The following is a 21,935-nucleotide window of genomic DNA, read 5'->3' on the forward strand; positions in this document are numbered from 1 at the left end:
TTTGAATATTTATATAAATTTAATTATTATTTAAAAAAGGCATGGATTATAAATTTTAGGGTGAATCCCCAAAAATACCTCATAGGTTTAAAAATTTCTCATAAAGCATAATTTTTTTCATAAATTCTAATTTTACCCTTGGTTACCTCCATCATTAGTCATCTTCATGTGTTTGCCTTGCTGGAATCTCCGTTGGGCGATGAACAAGTGATGTCAATCTTAGGCACCTCCCTGGCTAATTTTACCATTGTTGTTACTTGTAAGCCTCCCTAGTCATCGATAGTATAAGAGGAAGGAGGGTGGGTGGGCTCATGCTTGAGGCATCCTAATGCATCATGGGCGACGAGGCAATTATGTGGAGCGAAGGTATGACTAAGGGCTCGCAACCCCCCATTTGATCTTTGTTCTTGGCAGAGGAGAGGAGAGGTACGATGACAGTGCACGATGAAAGCGATGGTAGATCCGACGAAGGTATGGGTAAAATAATATTATCATATACTCTGCGTGAATTTTTTAAAATTGGGATACACTGTGAAAAATTTTAAAATCTAGAGGGTTTTTTCGAGAATTCATCCTAAATTTTACGCATTCTAAAAATATTTTTCTAATTTTAATTTTAATATATTTTAATACTACTTAACTTTTATTATAAATTTATTTTGGTTTAATTCGTTGGATCGATTCTTAATATGTTAAATTGAACCAAAAGAACCACTGTAGAAAGAGAGGAGAGAGAGAGAGAGGAGTAAAAACAAGAGATGATAATGTTGTATTTTTAAGAAGTAGAGACATTTTACGAGAAGAAAATAAAAATAAGAATTCACACTCCAGTTTTTTTTCCTCAAAAAACTTCTCTAAATATATTAGAATTACAAGATATTGTGGCTCCAACTGGAGGAAACGTTGACCCAAAATGAACGCATCCCTGTCCCGGGGAGGCAAATCGAGTGGGTAGGTGTCATATTTAATGTTTGGGCTGGATCGGGGTGGTGCGTCCAACTGCACTCGACACCAACATGAAGGCTGACCTCACTATTATTAGCAAAGTACGGCCGCATCATTTTGTCTGGAATCAGAAAAGTCAACGCCTTTTGTTTTCTACTGCACTCATTCCACGCCGTCGAGTAGTGTCCGACCCATTTCTTTCATTACAAGCTCCGAACCATACGCCGAACCGAAAGCGAACCAAAATAAACGCCTCGTGTTTCACGCAATGTGGAGCCTACCATGTGATTGCCTGGGCCCTCTTTGAATGGAAATAATAACAATAAGAATAATAATAATAAATGTCATTATGGATTGCTTCTAATGTTCGACGGCCAGTGGCTTGATGTTATTAGAATGCTCCTCGATCAGCCGTCGTCGTTGACCGACTCTCTTTGAGGCCAAAGGTGCGCTGTTCTTCTTCTTCCTGGTGTTTGCAGACATGTCAGAGATCGTGACTGTAGCGTGGCAGCGCTACCTTCAGCAACTCCAAGCCCATCCCCTGAGAACAAAGGTTGGATCATTTCCCACTTTTCTCTCTCCCTGTTCTTTTGCCCTCTCTGTCTTTCGCTCTTTGGGTTCGATCTTCTGCTGCTTCTCGGTAGGCTATTACTTCAGGGGTGTTGGCTGGATGCAGTGATGCGATCGCACAGAAGATCTCCGGGGTCAAGAGGCTCCAGTTGAGAAGGATGTTTCTGCTCATGGTACGATACCTTCAATTCTTTTGGTCGATTAAACCCTTTGTCTCTGTTTTTGGTGCGTGCGTTTGTGGCCTCTTTACCCGATCGATACCGCGGTTAATTAACAAAATTCATGTCACGGTCCTCAATTGTGCATTTCTTTAACACAGAATTTGTCTTGTGAACATTCTGCAGCTTTATGGCTTTGTGTATGCCGGACCATTTGGTCATTTTCTGCACAAGTTTATGGAAAGGCTTTTCAAGGGAAAGAAAGGAAAGGACACTGTTGCCAAAAAGGTAATTATGTCGCTATTTTTTGTTCGTATCTGACATTATGATATGCACTGGTCCATACTTCTCTGCTTCCTGGAAATATTGATGTTGATGATCTTTAATTATAGAATGCCTAATCTTTTCAGGTGCTGTTGGAACAACTTACTGCCTCACCTTGGAACAATATGCTCTTTATGATGTACTATGGTTTGGTTCTTGAAGGTCTGAATTATTATGCATTTTCCTATGATATAATATTCTTATTGCTGAATTTTGTTTCACTCCTGTGTTATGTACAGGTGCTTGTTATATGTTGAGGCATAACCTTTTAGGTGTCTTTTTTATTGTGCATCAAACACATCTACCATCTCTCCTAAGATGTCTGAATTATGCAATTTGTATTCTGTACTTCACCGACCTTTTACTATATTTTCTGCCTTTTTAATTTTCTCTCTTGTCATTTGTTATTTCCAATGCACAAAGCTCCCACAAAAATGGGGTGATCAATGTATCTGCTGCTGCATAAAGAACTTTTGACTTTTAATGAATAAGCTCTATTTGATTCTGTTCGGATATGATGTCTTATGAAGTTGTAGGATTGGTTGTTTATTTTCTAGTAATAACTATGCATCTCTATAAGATTGTTTCGATGAGCATCTGAGATTCTCAAATTATTTGATCACTGACTTCCCAACATTTTAGTTTACATCTGATAGCTTGTATCTTAGTGATCTTGCAAGTCAAATTTTTTCCAGAAGCTTGGATGTTTCCAATTTTGTTGTCATCTCCAGGGTTTGAAGTGGTAGATCTCCAGCATCTCTGGAGATTTCCAACTTCAATGGAAAATCAACCGGACGAGAACTAGGGTAAAAACGGATTAGAAAGCACAAACTATACTCTGGGTTATTTGTATAACTGTTCTCTTGCATGTCTCAATGCTTCGCTAGATCAGGATTTTATGCTGAGTCACTCAGTATGAGTTATGAAAGATAGGTAGTGCAAATGTGACAATGGATTGATACGTTTGAGTTGGTTAACAACTTCCAAATCTCAGGCCCATAATTAAAGCAAATGTGATGAGGGACTGATATCTCTCCATGACAGACGTATAAAACTATGTACAAACTATTGGTTTATCTTGAAGATAATCTTTGCTTACTTAATGCTTTCTCGCTTCAAAGTTTTATACAGTTTGATCCTTTATTGTGGAAGCTTATAAGAACAATGACTATGAGTATTGAAAGGATGCATTTGCTTATCTTACTGCTTTTGTGTATGTGCAGGTAGATCATTTAGTTTGGTGAGAAGGAAAATAAGGAAAGATTACCCATCTGTTCAAATGACTTCATGGAGGGTACTATCATCTGTTTTCTGATACATTTGGAACTTTCTTGTCGGAACTTTCTTGCCTGTCTGCAAGCTCTCATTGGTGTTTGATGTGCAGTTTTGGCCTATAGTTGGTTGGATAAACTACCAATATATGCCTCTGCAGCTGCGTGTTCTATTCCACAGCTTTATTGCCTCATGCTGGTATGTGCTTCTCATTTATTTGATTTCTGGTTATTACAGGATGATAACATTTTTGTTATTTGATAATGTACTTTCTCTTTCATGAGACCGTTTAGTCCTTTTATTTGCCCAGTTGGCTATAAATTAGTATTTCACTTAAAATTTGTGCATGATTATTTCATTTGATTCACTCTCTCATGCACATGTAGGAATGCATAGGCAGGATGTATTGATAAATGAACTTGTATGCAATAGTTTTGTTGGATCGACTAAAGACTTTGTTGCACATGAAAATGTTGTTTTAGTGCTTATTGTCCAAAACTGTATTTCTGCTGATATACTGTTTGGTGGAGTTATAATTTCTCGGTTTATATATTCATAAACCTGAAAATAAAGACAGCCAATAATTTAAATGATCTAAGTGATACCTACTTTTTCGTGAAGCCTCAATGAGTAATCTAAATGACCTAAATCATACTTACTTTGAGATTACTTGATTAGTAATTTAAATTACCTAAATTATCACTATGATATTCTAACCAGGAAGGCATACAAAAATAACTTAAGTAATAAATATCTTAATTGTTATTGAAATGGGAGGCAGGGAAAAGAAATGTTAAGTAGGAGAGAAATCTCGTAGCTGTTTATGAGTATCATCCACCTCCTCAATGCTAAAGGGATATAACACTAAACAATGTGTTCCAACTCAATATGGAACATAAACAACCTGTCATTAGATTATATTGGTGACAGATGACAATCTGTCACCAATCAGGGTTTTGATAAGATGAATCAGATTGAACCATCGTCAACACAAAATCACAACTTCCCAATTGATGAAGTTGAATTGCAACTTAAAATCTTAGAAACCTTTTCAAATAAATTGATAGGTTCTTAAGGCCACAGATATAGGAACAATAGATGATCTCCAGTTTCGTTGCCTTTAATGTGGTTAGAGGGTGAAGGCCAATCTTATCATGCCAAAAGAGAAGTCGAATTTTCAATATTTCTTTTTTAGATACTTAAAGCCAGTTGATAAGATCATGATGAAGAAATATCAAGAGAAACTCACAACCCACAGGTCATACATGTTGCAAAATGGTTTGCAAGTTGGCATCTATGACAGGCATTTTCTAGGTCACACCAATGAATCATCCTGTAAAGCACAATATCAAAGATCTTTCTAAAAGGATCCAATTTCATGCATATACATGTATCTCGTGCATGTACCCGGTGTTAGTTTAATTCTAATCATTTATGATTAGGTATCGTATGCTAATGGCTACTTTGTATCTAATCTAAATATGCAGGGCTGTGTTTCTGAATCTAAAAGCACAATCCGGTGCTGCTAAGGAGGCTTAATATGAAGATTAGTATTTTGCTTTATACTGCAAAGGAGCTGTTAGGGTTCCTTGTTGCACCGTGTTGTAGTGTTATGTCAGCTATGACAAATAATGTGTTCGTTTGATATCCCAGTCTTGCATTTGCAACCAGTGTCGCCTCGTGCTATGCGAAGCTTAAATAGATTACACTGAGGTCCTTTTTCTTTAAACAAATGAAAAACAATAAAGAGGATGATCCAAGTTTACAGCAAGATATTCTACTTCAGTGTGTAGATGAGGTGTTTTAGAGTTTGAGATATGTATACGCTACTCCTTGTAATCTAAGTATTGAGAAGTTCAAAAACAAAAAAAGGGGTTGTTCTTTTGGATGAATTTCTGTTCTTTTAATCATTTAGTAATTTTTCCAGGAGGCATAAGAAGCTGCATTGATGTGCAGAGACGAACATTATGTATGCACCATGCATCTTTCTGTAATATGGATGGGACTCTTAGCTGCTGCTGATTTTGAGTGTTGTTAGAGAGTTTATTGATAGTTGATACTGAGTGACACTATTGGTGAATGTATTTTTCTTTTTTTGTTGAAGAAATGCACGAATGAGGTGAGAAATAGTTTTTGATATTTATTATCATTATTTAACATTATTAGGATTATATATATTCTATAATAGTTCAGGAGATATCATCATCATAAAGATAAAGAAAATAGTAAAAATAAAATTAGAAAGATTATAAATAGTAAAATACTATTTTAATAATATTTAAATGATAATGAATAATAAGGGGGGTTATAAATAGTAAGAATGAGGCTCTAAATAGTAAGTTCCTTTTTATATTCCTAAGATATCTTTATGTGATACTAACATAAATGTTCTTCTAATCAGGGAATGGTTGGATGATGAATTTGAGAACTATATCCCTTTATGGTATGTGCGTAAATCATTTCTTAATCATGAGTGGGGAGTGAGTTTGGACAATCGAGAAAAATAAGAGATTGTGAAAATAAAAATATGATCGATAAATTGATGAGTTATCAATAATAAAATTATATTTTTATTATTTTTTATGGAGATTACCAATAGCAAAACGAGAGTAGTCAAGCTTCTTCTTTTATTTTCTCAAATATTTGTAATTAAATTTACCCTTTTACCCTTGTCACTATAGATGCTATATTATCTTTATAGTGCCGCCACATGGCAATCTCTCATTGGGAACGTTTAGCTATAAACAAGCCTCTTTTGCCGCCATATCAATTTTTGTATTAGAAAAAATAGAAAAAAAACAGTAGAAAATTAAGAGAAGTTTTCCTTTTTGTCTCTTTTGTTTTGCTTTTTAGTTCACATTCTTCTATTTTATTGATATCAAAATATCCTTTGATTCTTTCTCTTAAAAGAACTATCCTGATTGTATTTTAGAAGACCGGTGGATATAATATGCCTTTGGGTTTTTTTCTAAACTTTTTATTTCAATTTTAACATATTTTAAACATATTTATAATTTAATTAGAATATATTTTAGTGTTATTGCTCCAACTCAACGCTATAGATTAAATGAGAATTGAACATAATAAAACAAAGGAACAATCAATTTTAAAATGAAAATAAAAAACAGTTTAGAAAATGAATCCAAAGATAATCAAACACTAAGTGAGACAATGACACTCAAAAAAGGTGAAAGGCTCTATAAGAAAAAAATTAATGTTTACTTTAAAAGGCTATGTCAAATAACTATAGTTACATTAATAAATGCTGATCATATATTTACAAACACGCATCACAAACGAAAAAATCTGCCAAAGAAAGAAAGCTAATTCATGTATCGACTCTTTTGGTTCATGTATCTTATGGATGTTATAGGGCAATTTATATTAAAAAAATCCTTAATAATAGGATTTTATGAGATGATGTCATAATCTTTCATTTTTATAAAAGTGAGTCTCTTATATTTAAAATATCAAAAATATCCTTAAAATTGGGTTGAAGAGAGATCCAAGAGTTGGTTCGGTTTGGTCGAGATTGCGGTTCGAGTCTAATGGATTTAGGTCGGATCCGGATCGAGTTGGGTTTGAATCAAAAGGTAAAGAATGTTACACAAGTGTTGCACCAAAACGAGTATAACCCTAAAATAATCGGTAGCCAGCACTCCTCTCATCTCCTTTGCCCCTCTTTGATGGCGAATAATTTTTAAATGGTTATGAATAACAAGGGGGTTATAAATAGTAAGAACGAGGCTCTAAATATTTATTTTAGGATGTTATTTTAGATTGTTAAATTGTTTAAATAAAGGATGTGCATGATTAAATTTATGATCGAGTATATTGCGAGTATAATTTTAGTAATTTGTTAAAACCTATTAAAACTTCTCTATAATAATCATAACATAATTTTAATATGTTTAGTATCATTTTTTTATTTTAAAATATAACTTGAGTTATAGTGAATATAACAGATCAAAACTTATTAAAAACTACTATGACATGATTCTAAGTTGATTAATACCATTTTTTAAATTTTTTTTGATGATTTTAGTGTAATTAATAAAATTTGATATGTAGTGATCCGAGCAAAACATATCTCAACAAGTAATTATCCTAAAATTCACTTTACAAATATTATCAAAAATAAAAATACAATAAGGATTATAACATCAATTACAAAATGATAACTTTAGATTCAAAACTATCACAAGTTTATAATGTCTTATAATATTATGGCACATTTGCCAAAAATACTATCCCACTCATAAATAGCATATACTTAAATAACATTAAAAATTAATACTACTAAACTATAAACATGTATTCATTTAATGCTATATATTTGTTGTTGTCGCAATGAATGAATGATTCACGATGTACCGAATGATAAGCTGATGCAATCAACACTTCAATGATATTGCAAAGGACAATGTCGAGACTTCAATAACACTACACATGCTTTATTAATATTGTGTTAAGTCATATAGTAATTCAATGAGACTATACAGTTAAATGAGGATATAACGATGAACCGTCAATCATCGAGGCTCTACAAGGCTTCATTGAAAGTGATGGCGACCCATGAGAAAAAGGAGGTTAACAATGGCCACCTCGGGATATTAGCGATAACTACACTATGCCTTGGTTGGCCAACTGATCACTAAGGCTCAACAAATGGTTTTATTGATGACGATGATCACGTACATAAATAAGAAGAAGAATAACGATGCTAGCAATTGCTCAGAGGCTCATGGCCATAATCACTACGACTAGGGGGAAGGTTGGATGACAACAACTAGGCTACAACTCGATTGTCTCATTGATCGTCAAGGCTCAATGCTCAACCGATGGTCATGATAACGACAAACAACAAGAAAACCGACTTATTATTGGCATAAATTCAATGTCCACTTTTTGCCCCCTTGGCAATGATGACTGTGACTCCCCTTCCTCTCCTCTTTGATGATGGCCTATTGGCAAGAAGTCATCAACGACAGTGCCACCACCAACACCATCAACGAGACCCACGTTCCTCTCCTGTTCGACGACGCTCATCTACTACCGCTTTAGACGACTAGTGCACGCGCTGTTCCTACTTATTGTTGACAACGATGAAGGAGACGATGATGATGACAAAGACCACAATGTTGCTAGCCATCGTCAACAAGCATATCGATACCGACCTTTTTCAAAATTGTTGTTGCACTGGTATAATGGAGTAGCGGGGTGAGTTGAAAAAAAAAAAGAAGAACAATCTAGACCATAATAATAATAAATTAAATATTTAGAGTTTTATTAAATCAATCTAGTTTAATAAAATTAGTTTGATTTAGATTAAACAGATATCTATTGTCTTTTTTTTATTTTATAGAGGATATTTTAGTCTAGAATGAAAAAAAAAGAATTTCTTTTGATAAAAACTAAGTATGAGGATAGATAAAATTTTATTATTAATTTTTTTTAGCGAATAACCCGTTTTATATGCTGGCAATAATAAATTAGAAAAAAGATTCGCTCCCTTTACCCTACTTTTATCGACCGGTCTATAAAAGACGAGCTAAGATGGGATGAGTTGAAGCCACCAGCAAAGGCGATCTCAGTAATGGCTGTAACTAAATCCGCCAAGCCGATCCCTTCAGCTCTCCTCCTCGTTGCTCTCGTTCTTATCATCTCCGCAGGTGAAGAAGCTTTGTCTTCTCTCTCTCTCTCTCTCTCTCTCTATATATATATATATAATATGATCTGTTTAACTCTTTTTCTGCTGTGTACGTAGATATGGAGGTGGCTGCGAAACCGATCGTGTCCTGCGGCCCCATGCCGTATTGCACCGATGAGAAGTGCACAGTCTACTGTGGACGACGAGGGTATTGTCAAGCGGGGCCCCAGCCAACGTACCTTTACTGTTGCTGTCAGGGTTGACCAGTTACTAGTAGTCTTCGACATCCATGAACAAGAAGACGGCAAAGAACATCCTCTGTATCTGTTTCTTGTCTCCGGAATAAGCTTCTCATAGAATCAGAAATAAGTTTCTCAAGGTTGATGTTCTGTATGACTTTTCTCGTGTTAATTTTAAAATATAAAATATTATTTTCATATTAAGAAAGTCATATAATTATTATTTTTTGTTAAAAAATATTATAGTTGATGTTATTTCTAATAAAATTTATTATGTTACTAAATATAATTTCCCAACTATCAATCACATGCATATAATATGAAATCTTTCAGACGGTTGTAAAAATATTTAAAATATTATTACAAACTATTTTAATATTTTATTTTTCTTTATCTTCAAATCGTTTTATTTGATTATTTACTTATTTTTAATCATTTTACGTCATAAATAATAAAAGATGCTTCCAACCAAACCCTTAAGTGGTTGTACGTTGATTAACTCACCAAAGCCCGTGGATTCCTGATTCATCAGATTCTTTAGATCGAACGGTTATTAACTCACCGAAGCCCGTGGATTCCTGATTCATCAGATCCTTTAGATCGGACGGTTATTAACTCACCAAAGCCCATGGATTCCTTATTCATCAGATCCTTTAGATCGGACGGTTATTAACTCACCATAGCCCGTGGCTTCCTGATTCATCATATCCTTTAGATCGGACGGTTATTAACTCACCAAAGCCCATGGATTCCTTATTCATCAGATCCTTTAGATCGGACGATTATTAACTCACCAAAGCCCATGGATTCCTGATTCATCAGATCCTTTAGATCGGACGGTTATTAACTCACCAAAGCCCGTGGATTCCTGATTCATCAGATTCTTCAGATCGGACGGTTATTAACTCACCAAAGCCCGTGGATTCCTGATTCATCAGATCCTTTAGATCGGACGGTTATTAACTCACCAAAGCCCGTGGCTTCCTGATTCATCAGATCCTTTAGATCGGACGGTTAATAACTCACCAAAGCCCATGGATTCCTCATTCATCAGATCCTTTAGATCGGACGGTTATTAACTCACCAAAGCCCGTGGCTTCCTGATTCATCAGATCCTTTAGATCGGACGGTTATTAACTCACCAAAGCCCGTGGCTTCCTGATTCATCAGATCCTTCAGATCGGACGGGCTGTGCTGATTGCGTATGATCCAACCGGCTGCAAGAAATAGGACAGCGGTGGTGGATCCGTATCTCGACGTCCACGCCGGAATAGGGGAAGGGGAAAGGGAACACACGGGGTTTGATGCTTCGCCGAGAATCGTCTTCAATCTCTTCTATCCGAGGGTGATGGCAGATCCATCGTTGACGGGGGCACTCCAATACCTGGAAGCGCAGAGGCATGCGCAGCCGGAGCTGGCCGATTGGTACAGCGCCTTTGCGGATCTGTACCAGCGGAAGCTATGGCACCAGCTGACGCTCAAGCTCGAGCAGTTCGTTCGCTTGGCCGTCGTCCAGGTCCGCCACTTCCCCGACTCCTATTTGCGCGTCGTTGTTTGTTCTAGGGCCTAGTGGATTCGGTTCGAGTGCGTTTGATCTTCTTTCCTATATTTGCGCTCCGTGGGATTTGAAGCAAACTTGGGGCTTTCAGTATGCATCAATTAGATTTGTCGGATGATGTTACTTATGTGGGTATAAGTCAGACTGAAAGCCAAAGATCGAGCATTATAAAGAAAAATAATTTAATTTTTGCACCTCTAATTGATGAATTATTTTCTAAAACAAAGTTCGATTGCAAGTCACTTTACCTATATATAAGAAAAGAATCGGAATTCCTTCGAAATCTGAAGTATCAAGTAATCAGAGCGAGCGGGGAGAGAGAGGGATTCGAACCCTACGAATAACTCGTACAACGGATTAGCAATCCGCCGCTTTTGTCCACTCAGCCATCTCTCCCAATTTAAATAAAATAGAAATTTCAACAAATATGTAACCCTGTATCCGTGTGATTCCCGTTGATCAGTGTTGGGAACGTGTGTTATCAGCTACAGTTGTTAATAAATAACCAATTTTATTTAATTCTTCCATCTGATACGGCCACCCCAAATTTGACTTTGTTTCTCACTTTTGGCTAAATATTGAGGAGATGTGCACTAAAGCATTCTGATTGTAGTTCTATTTAATAGAACCTGAAAGAGGACCAGACTGCCATTTAGCATCAGATAACGTGAAGTTCTTGATTTTTGGTATGGTTTTGACCAATGCCAGGGGTCCTATGTTATTTATAATAATATGTTCCTGATGGTTCACCAATCTGTGGACTCAAGGAGAACTTAAATTCCAGCCACTAGTCTTATTACAATTGAATTAAGAACTCCCCCAACTTTCCTTGATGTCTTCCCCCATCAGATTTATGTATAGTTGGTCATGTTTCTCAGTGCTATTGTTTTCTTTTCTACATTGTTAACACTCATTCTTGAATTGTGCTGTGCACTCTCTTATAAGATTCTTTTATTTTATCATTGTAGCAATTTTTGATATGGCTAGAAGCAAGGTTTGCTTAATTCGGTATGGTTCTATAGTTATTTATCCGTTTGACCATCGATTGGGATGTAATCCTCTTAAAAATAGGCAGTTGAAGCCCTGTATGGGTGTTACGGCCCGGTAGCCTTCTTGTACTGGGCTTGTCGCCCGATATAAAGTTGTTATTGCCCCTGTACGGTTATATCCCAATCAAAGAGAATCATTGGGGCCTCTTTGGACTGATTAAATGCACTCTACTTTCTCTTTTCTTCTTATCTCTTGCATTCCTTCACTTTGTCACTCTCATTCTCTTCCAAATCTCACCCAAAAATTACCTAAATGCTCAATATCTGTTAGTTTTAGATGCCTTGGAAACTGATTTCTCATGTTCATTGATGGTAACCTTATTATTTTATTTTATTTTATCTTGTTAATCATTTTTATGTATGATGTCTGAATGCATACTCTATCTTTTTCACCTTTACGTTTTCTTTGCATGATTTCAGGCGGGTGATTCCCTTATACAACTATATCATAACTTCATTGCAGAATTTGAGACAAAAATCAATCTCCTGAAGTTTGCACACTTTGCTGTTGTAGTATCACATCAGTATTCAGAAAAAGAAGCTGCAATCAGCTATCTAGATGGAATAATTGAGAAGTTGCATGCCACAAGGGACTTGCAGAATGAGGAAACTATCGTTTATGTAAATATGCAAATAGCTGAAATTAATCTGGAAATAGGAAATCAAAAGGAGTGCAAAAGGCTTCTGGAACAGGGGAAGAGTACACTAGATAGCATGACTGACATTGATCCATCGGTTCATGCTAAGTATTATTGGATGTCCTCTCAGTATCATAAATCTCGTCAAGAGTTTGCTGAGTTCTATAAGAGCACTCTCCTTCATTTGGCCTACACTACAGTAGAGACACTTTCGGAATCATTCAAGTTGGTATATCACTTCTTCTCTTTGTGGAGATGTCAAAACCAAAATTTTGTTTTGCCAAACTTAATTGAAGATTTTTGTTCTTGTGTAGTTAGCTTTTTCTACGTACTCAGTAAAATTTTATCAAGTAATCATGCTTAAGTGTCTACCCATTCTTTAACGTCGCTTGCAATTTACTTGCATTTTTTATTATAACCTTATTTTTATGTGCTTTTATTTGGTCATTGGCATGTTGGCTGGAAGATGAAAATGGATATGCCAGCCTTGCGTGAATGAGAATTTTTCTGGCATCAGACTTCCCTTTTTATCAAGGAAGCTAGTGGTTGTCAGGTGAAGCCACAATTTCATTATAAGACGTTTTGATAATAGATGGAGTAGGTATTTTTCTTGCTGTCTTGCTTGAACTAGGATATAAAATGTTAGGTGTGATGTAGATATGGCTTATGCTCAATAAGGAGGAAAAAAATGATATGGGAGAACTGTCTAAGCTGTTATGGGCAAGTTCGAAGAGACCTATTTGATGCTGCAGTTAGATGATGAGACAATCAATATCAATGATGCAAGAAAGGGTAGCGAGATTTAAAAGACTTTGCTAGAAATTATAGATAATTGATTTAAAAGTTCTTAACTCAATAAAGGATATTGATTTGGGTAAAACTCAATGGTGGAAGAAGATCCATGCAGCTGACCCTACATAATTGGGACATTGCGATTTGTTGTTGTTGAATGTCATATGGCCTAGAGAACTCAAATGTTTTCATAAACAAAAATTTCTTATATTTCATGTTACAAGGTTCAGGATTTAACCCATATTTATAATATAAAATACTTAAGTCTCAAGCGAAAGTAAAAGGTAGGGAATCTCTATCTAATCCTATCCTATTAAATCATATTAACTCATTCCTGAAGCTAACTAAAATATATCCAAACCTGAAAGTAGATCGTTTTTCAATAGAAGAATCCTTTCTAAAGCTAAACAAAAAATACTCAAATCTGATAAAGTATCATTTCCCGATATGATAGTAAAATAACTTTGAAAATACCTAGAACATATAAAAATCCCTGTGACAATTTAAATCTATAAAATATCCATAAAATCAATTCCAACAATACAAAAAAGGAGAACTAAAACCTAACATGTACAGACTCCACCTAAACCGAAGTAGACTCAACTTTGAGTTTTGGGCTTTAATTGATCTTTATCAAAGAGTAACGTAAGAAAATCATGGAAAGTCTAAAGGTAGTGATGTGTCACCAAAGGAAAGATGTTGTGGTAAGATGAAGTCAAAACAGCAATCATTGGCAAATGAAAATATTAGGAAGTTTGATATAAATGTGAGAATAATGGGAATTTCAAAAGAAAGAAATTAATTAGAAGAGGATAAAATTAGTTTGAAGTAAGGCTAAATATTTTAAAATATTTGATACCAAAATCAGAACCTGGCAGGGAGTGTGCCGTTTGGCTTGCACAAAATAATTAAAATATAGTTGAACAGCATATTTGTTTACCTGGTTGGATTGGTCCTTATTTGGCAAGATGCTTGGCATATCATGGTATTTAATATGATGAAATTTGTCGCATATGCTTTAATAATAAGTTTGACTCAGATAGGAAGAAGACCGAATATTGCTAAATTAAGGAAAAGACTTGTATGCCTGTGGGTGTTATGCATATTAAATCTGAGTCTCCTCAATCTAAAGTTTGGGCATGAGATTCTCTTATGGACCTAAGTAATTTTGGCTATATCAACACACAGCTCCAGCAACTCATTTGAAGTTTGAAAATTAAAAGGAGATATATTTGGATGGATTTTTCTCACTTAGTAAACTTGTTTACATAATGGACACATGATTTGTATTGTTACTTGCAATTACATTCTTTGGCAGTTGGAAATTATTGAAGTAGAATTGGAGATATGTACTAGCTCCTGACACTATGTGGGTCCCTATGGTTTGCCTAGTTATTGGTATCTCAGACAACAACTTGGTGTACCTTTGGATTCATTATTTGTAAATTTGTCATATAATAACTTTTAATTGGCTCATCACATGTCTCAGTCTTCTTGATGGAGTTTAGTGGAAATGGATCCACCTTCTTGTTTGAATTTCTTAATATAATTTGTTTAGTGTCATCGGTCATATGGACTTTTTTCCTGAATTAAAATGCAGTCTGATTGCTTCTGTCATCAGGTTAAAATGTGATGAATAGAAGAGAGACCCACATAATTAACTGAAGCTTTTTATGGGTGTGGGAAGGAAAAACATGATATAATTTGTTGTTTTTCACAAAACATAGACTGATGATAATCAAGTTCTCTCTTTATTAGTTTATTAACTTTGTAAGAAGAAATCAAACATTAGTGGAAGAAGCATGGGCATTCTGTTTTTTTGTTGTTACTTGTCAGAAAATTGAAAGAGACTGAGAAACACAAAATAACATCTTAAAGATGAGAAGAAGGTGGGTTTCATGTGATTCACCAGCAAATTTGATAGCCATATCAAACGACAAGAAAGAAGTGCCGTGCTACTACTAATAGAACAAGATGTTTTGTGACTTCTTTTCCCACCAAATTATAAGAGAATTATTCTATTCATATAATCACATTATTTATGGCAAATTACCAGAAAGCATTTACGGAAAGATGCGATTTTCTTGACCGAGATAACACGAACATCAAGCTTTCAGCTATAAGAAGTTTTAGCAAGCTTGTTTTTCTTACTCAGAGTTCCTAGACTAAATAAAACCAGGTGTGTTGTATAAAGTTGGAAAGCAACTTATGCCTCCAGTATTCTCTGATTCTTTGACACAAATTTGCCTGATGTCACAAATTGGCCTGACTAAAGTGATTTTTGTTAAATATTTAATCAGTTATGAAAGTTCGATGGTGTGTAGTCAGTCCCGGGTAATTTGTTCTCTAGTGGAATAAAGGATTATATTTATTGTTTTTTTGATAGAAATGGAACAAAAAAATGATTTTCCATTTTTATGTTGCCATAATTTGTTAATATTGTTTGGTCTAATGATTAAAAGTGTTCGAGTTCTTGCACATCTTAGTTCTGGAACTCCTTCAGTTGAAGCTTGATCTCATCTTAGTTATTACCTGTTTCCTTTGTTCAGGATTTGGCATTTGATCTGTCCCTTTCTGCCTTGCTCGGTGATAACGTATTCAATTTCGGGGAATTGCTTGCTCATCCAATTGTAAGAGAGTTTTACTAATAATTAAGAGTTTTTTTTTCCTTTTGGCCGATGATGGTAGATGACCTTTTTTTTAAAAAAAATGTGTCGGGATATAGAGGACACTTATAATTGTTAATTTACATTATAGCACTTTCTCATTGTTTTGTCTCCCTTATTTTTGCTTATTCAAATTGAAATCTTCTGCTCTTTGTGTATTAATTACTTGTCATCATGTTGATATTTTCATGCATAATACAGAGTTTTGCATGGTCAACTTGTGTAAACTGTCAGATTTTATTTTGTTTTTATGTGCCGTGTATATTAAGTAACTAATAAACCATTTTCATAATCTAATATTTTATTTTTTAAATCAGTACATAAATGAGTATTTATAGTCAAATATTGCATTGGACGTTGGAAATTTTTAAATGTAATATAGGTATTAGTGTATTACTACGTGTGACATTTTATAAGACATGGCAACTCAATAGCCTTGTCCCAACTGTTTTTACCGTTCTGTAGTACCTGCCAGAATTTCCTAATTAAGGATTTTACTAATATATGTTAGAGCTGAGTGCCTGTTTATTCCAAAGGCTCCTTAGGTTTTTATCATACATGTATCGATGCTTCAGCAATTTGCTATCACAATGTGGAAAACAAAAGAAGGGAGCCTCGCTTTTATTATATTGTAAGCCTGATGTTCAGCATTAAATAATAAAATATCTCTTGAGTTACCTTCTGCGAAGTGAAAGTTTGCTAGGACATTTTTGACAGGGTTCAAGAAGGGGTTTCTAGAGAACTTTTAATTGTAGTTATAGATTTTGTCAAACAAGTTGGTGTTTGTATATTTGCAAATGATTTTTTCTTTTCTAGGGTAACTCTGAAATCTTCTGTAGCAGTTCTTAGTTAGTGGTACCGCTTATAGTGTACTACCAAAATAATTATTATTCTTAAGAAGGTTGGGAATAGTTGAAGACTACTTTAAACTAGCAAATGATATATGCACAGAAGAGGAAATGCTATTTGGTTTTGAGTTAAGAAATAAATGTCTCATACTCTCATTTTCGTATCTAATGTTGAACTATGCTATGTTAGTCTGATCATGATTTTGAGGTTGGAGAGTTTTTGTAGGTGTCTATGCATGCTTAACTTTATCATTAATTTTTTTCCTGAGATATTTTCAAATAAGTTATTCAGGCTTATTGCAGAATAAAGTAACAAATGCTATTTGGCTGTTGAGGTCTCTAGCCAATCCTGATCTTATCACCCCTAGCTGGTTCCGGTCCAGATTTTGTGAGCCTTGGAACTCCTGGTTTGCAATCTATTTCTGATAATGTTTTTCAAGACTGACATGGTCTTGTCTGGTAGTAATATACTAATAATTTTCCAACACTGAGGCAGAAAACAGAAGATTAAGAAAGACATTTAGAGGGCTGACACGGTAGAAGGCTATGGTATGAAACATTGGTGTGAGCAGCAGGAGAAGCATATAAGAGTTAAGAGGAAATGGATAGAAACTGGCATAGAAAGATTTTTCATTGTAGACAATTAATTATAGAATCAGATTTTTCATTTTAGACAATTGATTATATGATCACTCTGTATTATTTACTAGTGATAATTATACATGAAACATGATCAAGTTTTACCTATAGTTAGAGTTACAGAAAGGGAAAAGAAAAATGAGCAACTTAAACCAATGCAGTATTGGGTTATTGATTTTTTTCCTGGAGTTGTAAAAATAATGACACAATTTCTATCCTAAAAGGGAACACCTGTTGTCTTTAGTTTCATGGCTACATCATTTCATGTTCATGTTAGACCCAGAGTCAATATTGTAGTTGGTTAATTGGTTCTAAGTGGGATTCTACTTTTATAGTTTTTAGATTGATGGATACAAGCATTGGTGGTGACTTAACTAGTGTTAACAAGTTTGCAGCTGATTTGCCAGATGATACAGTTGAATAAAGCTTAAATTGGCATTTTACACCAGATCTTGAACATGAAGGATCTTAGCTACACAATGCAATCACGACGGTATAATGTTGCACAATAGAAGCGATTGGTGCAGTTTTATACAAATCAATACTTGGTAGGTTAGGTTAATTTTTAATTCAGGTTAAGTCAATTCATATTCACATTAAATTAGTAGTCAATTATGTGAATAACTTAGCTTCAGATTTGATTCTAATTAGGAGTCTTTGGTTGTTTTAGAGTTCAATTACTGTTCATGTTTGTGTGGCATCAACAGGACCTTCGGTACTTTCTCCTAATGCATTTTGAGAGTTCTATTTGGACTCAAACATTGGTTAGCAGAAAAGAAACGCTGCATGTCTCCAAAACAATCTAAATGGCACTGGGAATGAAGCTTATGGCTTGGTTTCTTTTTGGATGAAAATCTTTTAACGAGTACTAGAAGAGGCAGTTATTGTCTTATTTAATCAGTGGCTGCTAGGAGACTTTACATTCATTTGATTTATCTCCTTAGTCTTTTTGGAAGAGAAACTCTTCTCAAGTCTTTTAGTTATCCATACTAATGATCATTTCTGGATTTTTAGAGTGAATCTATGATGGAATTTTTCTAAATCAAAACAGTGTTATCCTTATACCTTATGTAGTTTTTCTTTGGTGTCTTTCTCCTTTATGTTTTTTCTTCCAGCCTCACTTGCCTCTGATATCTTTATTCCTGCAATGACCTTGTATCTACCACTTGGTTCTCGCTCTACTTGCTGCCTCATGGAAGATTGTTACTTCCACAAACAAATAAAGCAAACAGTGCAATAATATGATGCAAGGGACACCTGCATTTATGAGGGTTACTTTTCAGCTTTTCTTGCATCACTTAGTTTTTGAATTTTATAATATCCTTGTAATTGGAGTCATATACATATCCATCTTGTAAAGTCGACTTATACATCTCAACACTTGGATTTGCTTGGACTTTTAAACTTCAGAGACAAATATGAAAAGAATCTCATGAGTGAGCTGCCTGTAGATTGGAACAAAGTGGTAGTTTCATATACCTTTTTTTTGTGTAAACCCTTAAAAAATCAATACGCCTGTGCACCCTCTCGCTTAATTTGCATCAGTACTCTATACGAAACTTCAAGATTTCAGGAGTACATGAAATAACAAATATATAAAATTCAAAAGTGATGGAGATATCTTATGGAGAAAATGCAAAACAAAGGAAACTTCTATAAAGAGCTTAATTTATTTTGCATGGTGCAATTCTTAATTCTTTTTTTGCTTTTACTCTAATTTTTTCTTGGTTATGTGAATGCATAAAGCTAACATGCATGATGTTGCTTACCTATCTCATTTTTTTTAAAGTGAGTGCTGATTCTAGTTAATTGATAATTTTTTGATGTTTTGCAGATCAATAGTCTGACTGGGACCAATGTGGAGTGGCTTTACCATATCCTTCATGCTTTTAACAGTGGAAACCTACTTCGCTATCAAGAACTTTGTCGTGTACATAATATCGCTTTATGTGCACAGCCGGCATTAGTGGAGAATGAGAAGAAACTACTTGAAAAAATTAATATTTTATGTTTGATGGAAATCATCTCAAGGTAATTTCTGCTAGAAAAGATTAATCCTGTTCTAAAGGTGGCTCATGTTTGTTGCTAATTGTGCTTATTTAATTATGAAGTTATTACTTTTCAAAGTGACTCCACAGATATACAGTTGTTTGCTTTTGCACTTTGTTTCCTTGTAGTCGGCCATCTGAAGATCGAACCATTCCATTGAGTGTCATTGCTGAACGAACTAAACTTTCGATTGAGGATGTGGAATATCTTCTTATGAAAAGCCTCTCCGTAAGTTTTTACCTAATTCTGCATTCTCGTATAAACTATTACACAAATTAGGAGGTAGATTTTGCTATCTGGAAGAAAGCTAGAAGCACAAAATGTCAACCTTAGTGTTTGACCTGTTCCCTTCAGTTTTTTATAATTTGGTTTTTCATGCTAGGGAATACACCATTATGGATGTCTATTTATTTGTTCTATATTTATCTCATTTCTGGTGTTTTAGCCCATAACATTTGGTAAGATCATATTTTGTAGGCATGCGGTACTTGTTTGGTTGATTAGCATGATTGTTGGAACTTTTTTGTTTCATGAATCTTTCATTTTTTTTTCCGTTAGAGCTCAGGCCATAGAAGGTCCAACCATTCCACCGTCAATTACGAGGACCAAGAAGCTGGAACCTAAAAGATGGTGGGCATTTTGCTGGTTATACCTGTTACATAATTGTCATTCGGGGCAATATCACCACCCCGAGTGAACATCATATTGGGAATCAAGCCACGATACTGACTAAATCTGTCAGGCAACTGAGTCTAGCACTGCCAACCATCGTGTTAGAAATTTTTGTTATTACAATGGATTGAGCCCATGACTAGCCTCATATGAAGTAAGTAATAATTGCTTGCCCAACCAACTCAACATGGACTGTTGGTTGAATGCTTGTAATCTTACAAGCATAAATTTTTTTTTTCTTCAGCTTTTAAAATAAAGTACTCCTATGCCTAACCTTCTTTTTTCCTGCTTCATACTTACCAATTAATCAAAGTGCTGGCAGGACAGTAGGCCCCATAGATGATGATCTCTTGATTGTTTCTGATGGTTATTACCAGGATACCTAGTACAAATTACTTGATTTTTCCATCATCAGACCAATCAAACTGTAAGCGCAGGAATTAGTTCATTTTTCTCTTCACTTCTGCATCTGTCTCTCCTAGGGAGGGTATTTCCTGTTTCTCCTCTTTCTATATGCTTTTTTATGGGGGTTAACTAGTTCAGTTCTTGTTTGTATTTTTCTTGTTCCTGCTGACTCCTGTTGTGCATGATGATTGTGAATGAAGTGGCTGCTTTGTTTTAGTTACATCAGCAGGATGATTTCATTCAGGCTGTGAATTAATTATAGCTATTTCTCTGGAAATTATGTAGCTGATGGCATTTTTTTTCTTGATACAAAATTTCTGTTTGGTATTTTGTTTGTAGTGTGACTATTATTTAGTTGGGGAAATTTGATCTTCATGGTAGGAAAAGATTGATGTAGCCTGACTTAATTGTTGGGCTTTATGGGTTGTTGTTCTTGTTGTATTTTGTTTGTAGTGCCACATTCAGATAATGTTTTTGCATATTTCTGATGGAAAAGAAGGCTGGAGGAGTCAGGGCTGAAGCTCTAGTCGCAGGGTTTGACCTCATAGACCCTTACCACTGCAATTAAAATGGATTTGCTAATGGTGCCTTGATGTTGATTTGGGCATGATAAGTCGAAAGATCTCCCAACTAAGATTATCATTAGGCATTGTGGTTTCAGGGTTTTTTGTCATCTTGGATGCATATCTAAGAATATATTTCCATTTTTGCAGTGTCAAACCTTCTTATTGTTTCTGCCTTATATTGATCATGGGCACAATGGTCTATAGGTTCACCTCATCGAAGGCATAATTGATCAAGTGGAGGGCACAGTCCATGTTTCCTGGGTGCAGCCGAGGGTTTTGGGAATTCCTCAAATAAGTTCTCTGCGTGATCGGCTGGATACCTGGGTGGGAAAGGTGCGGCAAGCCTTGTTGTCGGTCGAAGCCGAGACACCTGATCTGGTGGCTTGTGCCTGATGCGCAAGAGAGAAAAGGTGTTTCTGTAGCCTTGTGCCATGGTTTTGTTGATGACTTTTGTACGCAGCTGAATCTGTATTCTGCTAAGTTTTCAGGATTTCTCTGAACTTAAAGAGGGCACAAACAAGATATGACTTGAGTTCCAAGTTCCTAGGCGGGTGACATCTCGTAGCCAGATGATAAATTTTACTTGTGATTCAGGAACAATGTTCCCTGTTGAACATTTATGCAGAAAATGCCATTCGTTTTTACATCTCTATATTGCTCTGTTGAACATTTATGCACGAACAGTCATTGATTTATTAAGGACAGCTAGCGCTGTTTGTAAGGAATGTGTCTTTGTAAGACATTTTTTTCTTGGTCATCTTCTCGATTCTTCATAAGACCGAAGGGCTTCGTCGCATTGCTTTTGGGAACATTGGTAACCAAAGTCTCGATTTTGACCGTAGGATATAACATTCCCGCGGTCCAGATAGGCCCGCTTGCCGAACCGGACTTCTGA

General features: G+C 35.3%; 2 protein-coding genes and 1 non-coding gene across 4 annotated transcripts; 2 read left to right on the plus strand and 1 right to left on the minus strand.

Moving 5' to 3' along the window:
* Positions 1–1,327: 1,327 nt before the first annotated feature.
* On the plus strand, positions 1,328–5,161 carry LOC103990434 (peroxisomal membrane protein PMP22-like). Its single transcript, XM_065116428.1, has 7 exons — positions 1,328–1,498; positions 1,590–1,688; positions 1,860–1,961; positions 2,084–2,159; positions 3,221–3,291; positions 3,382–3,467; positions 4,757–5,161. Exons 1-7 carry the CDS (start codon positions 1,427–1,429, stop codon positions 4,806–4,808), a joined length of 558 nt encoding a protein of 185 aa, XP_064972500.1. The 5' UTR covers positions 1,328–1,426; the 3' UTR covers positions 4,809–5,161.
* A 5,196-nt stretch (positions 5,162–10,357) lies between these two features.
* On the plus strand, positions 10,358–21,692 carry LOC135616804 (26S proteasome non-ATPase regulatory subunit 13 homolog B-like). Of its 2 annotated transcripts, XM_065116430.1 has the most exons (7): positions 10,358–10,674; positions 12,186–12,632; positions 15,745–15,825; positions 19,183–19,379; positions 19,526–19,625; positions 21,245–21,450; positions 21,529–21,692. In XM_065116430.1, the coding sequence occupies exons 1-6, from the start codon at positions 10,363–10,365 to the stop codon at positions 21,431–21,433; spliced, it is 1,326 nt and encodes a 441-aa protein (XP_064972502.1). In that variant the 5' UTR covers positions 10,358–10,362; the 3' UTR covers positions 21,434–21,450; positions 21,529–21,692. The 2 variants fall into 2 exon arrangements, with proteins under 2 accessions (XP_064972502.1, XP_064972501.1); XM_065116429.1 differs by having other exon boundaries at positions 21,245–21,692.
* On the minus strand, positions 11,029–11,112 carry TRNAS-GCU (transfer RNA serine (anticodon GCU)). The gene has a single exon. It is a non-coding gene; the product is annotated as a tRNA-Ser (tRNA).
* Positions 21,693–21,935: the final 243 nt, after the last annotated feature.

This window comes from Musa acuminata, chromosome BXJ2-7 (assembly GCF_036884655.1).
Source record: "Musa acuminata AAA Group cultivar baxijiao chromosome BXJ2-7, Cavendish_Baxijiao_AAA, whole genome shotgun sequence".
NCBI lineage: Eukaryota > Viridiplantae > Streptophyta > Magnoliopsida > Zingiberales > Musaceae > Musa > Musa acuminata.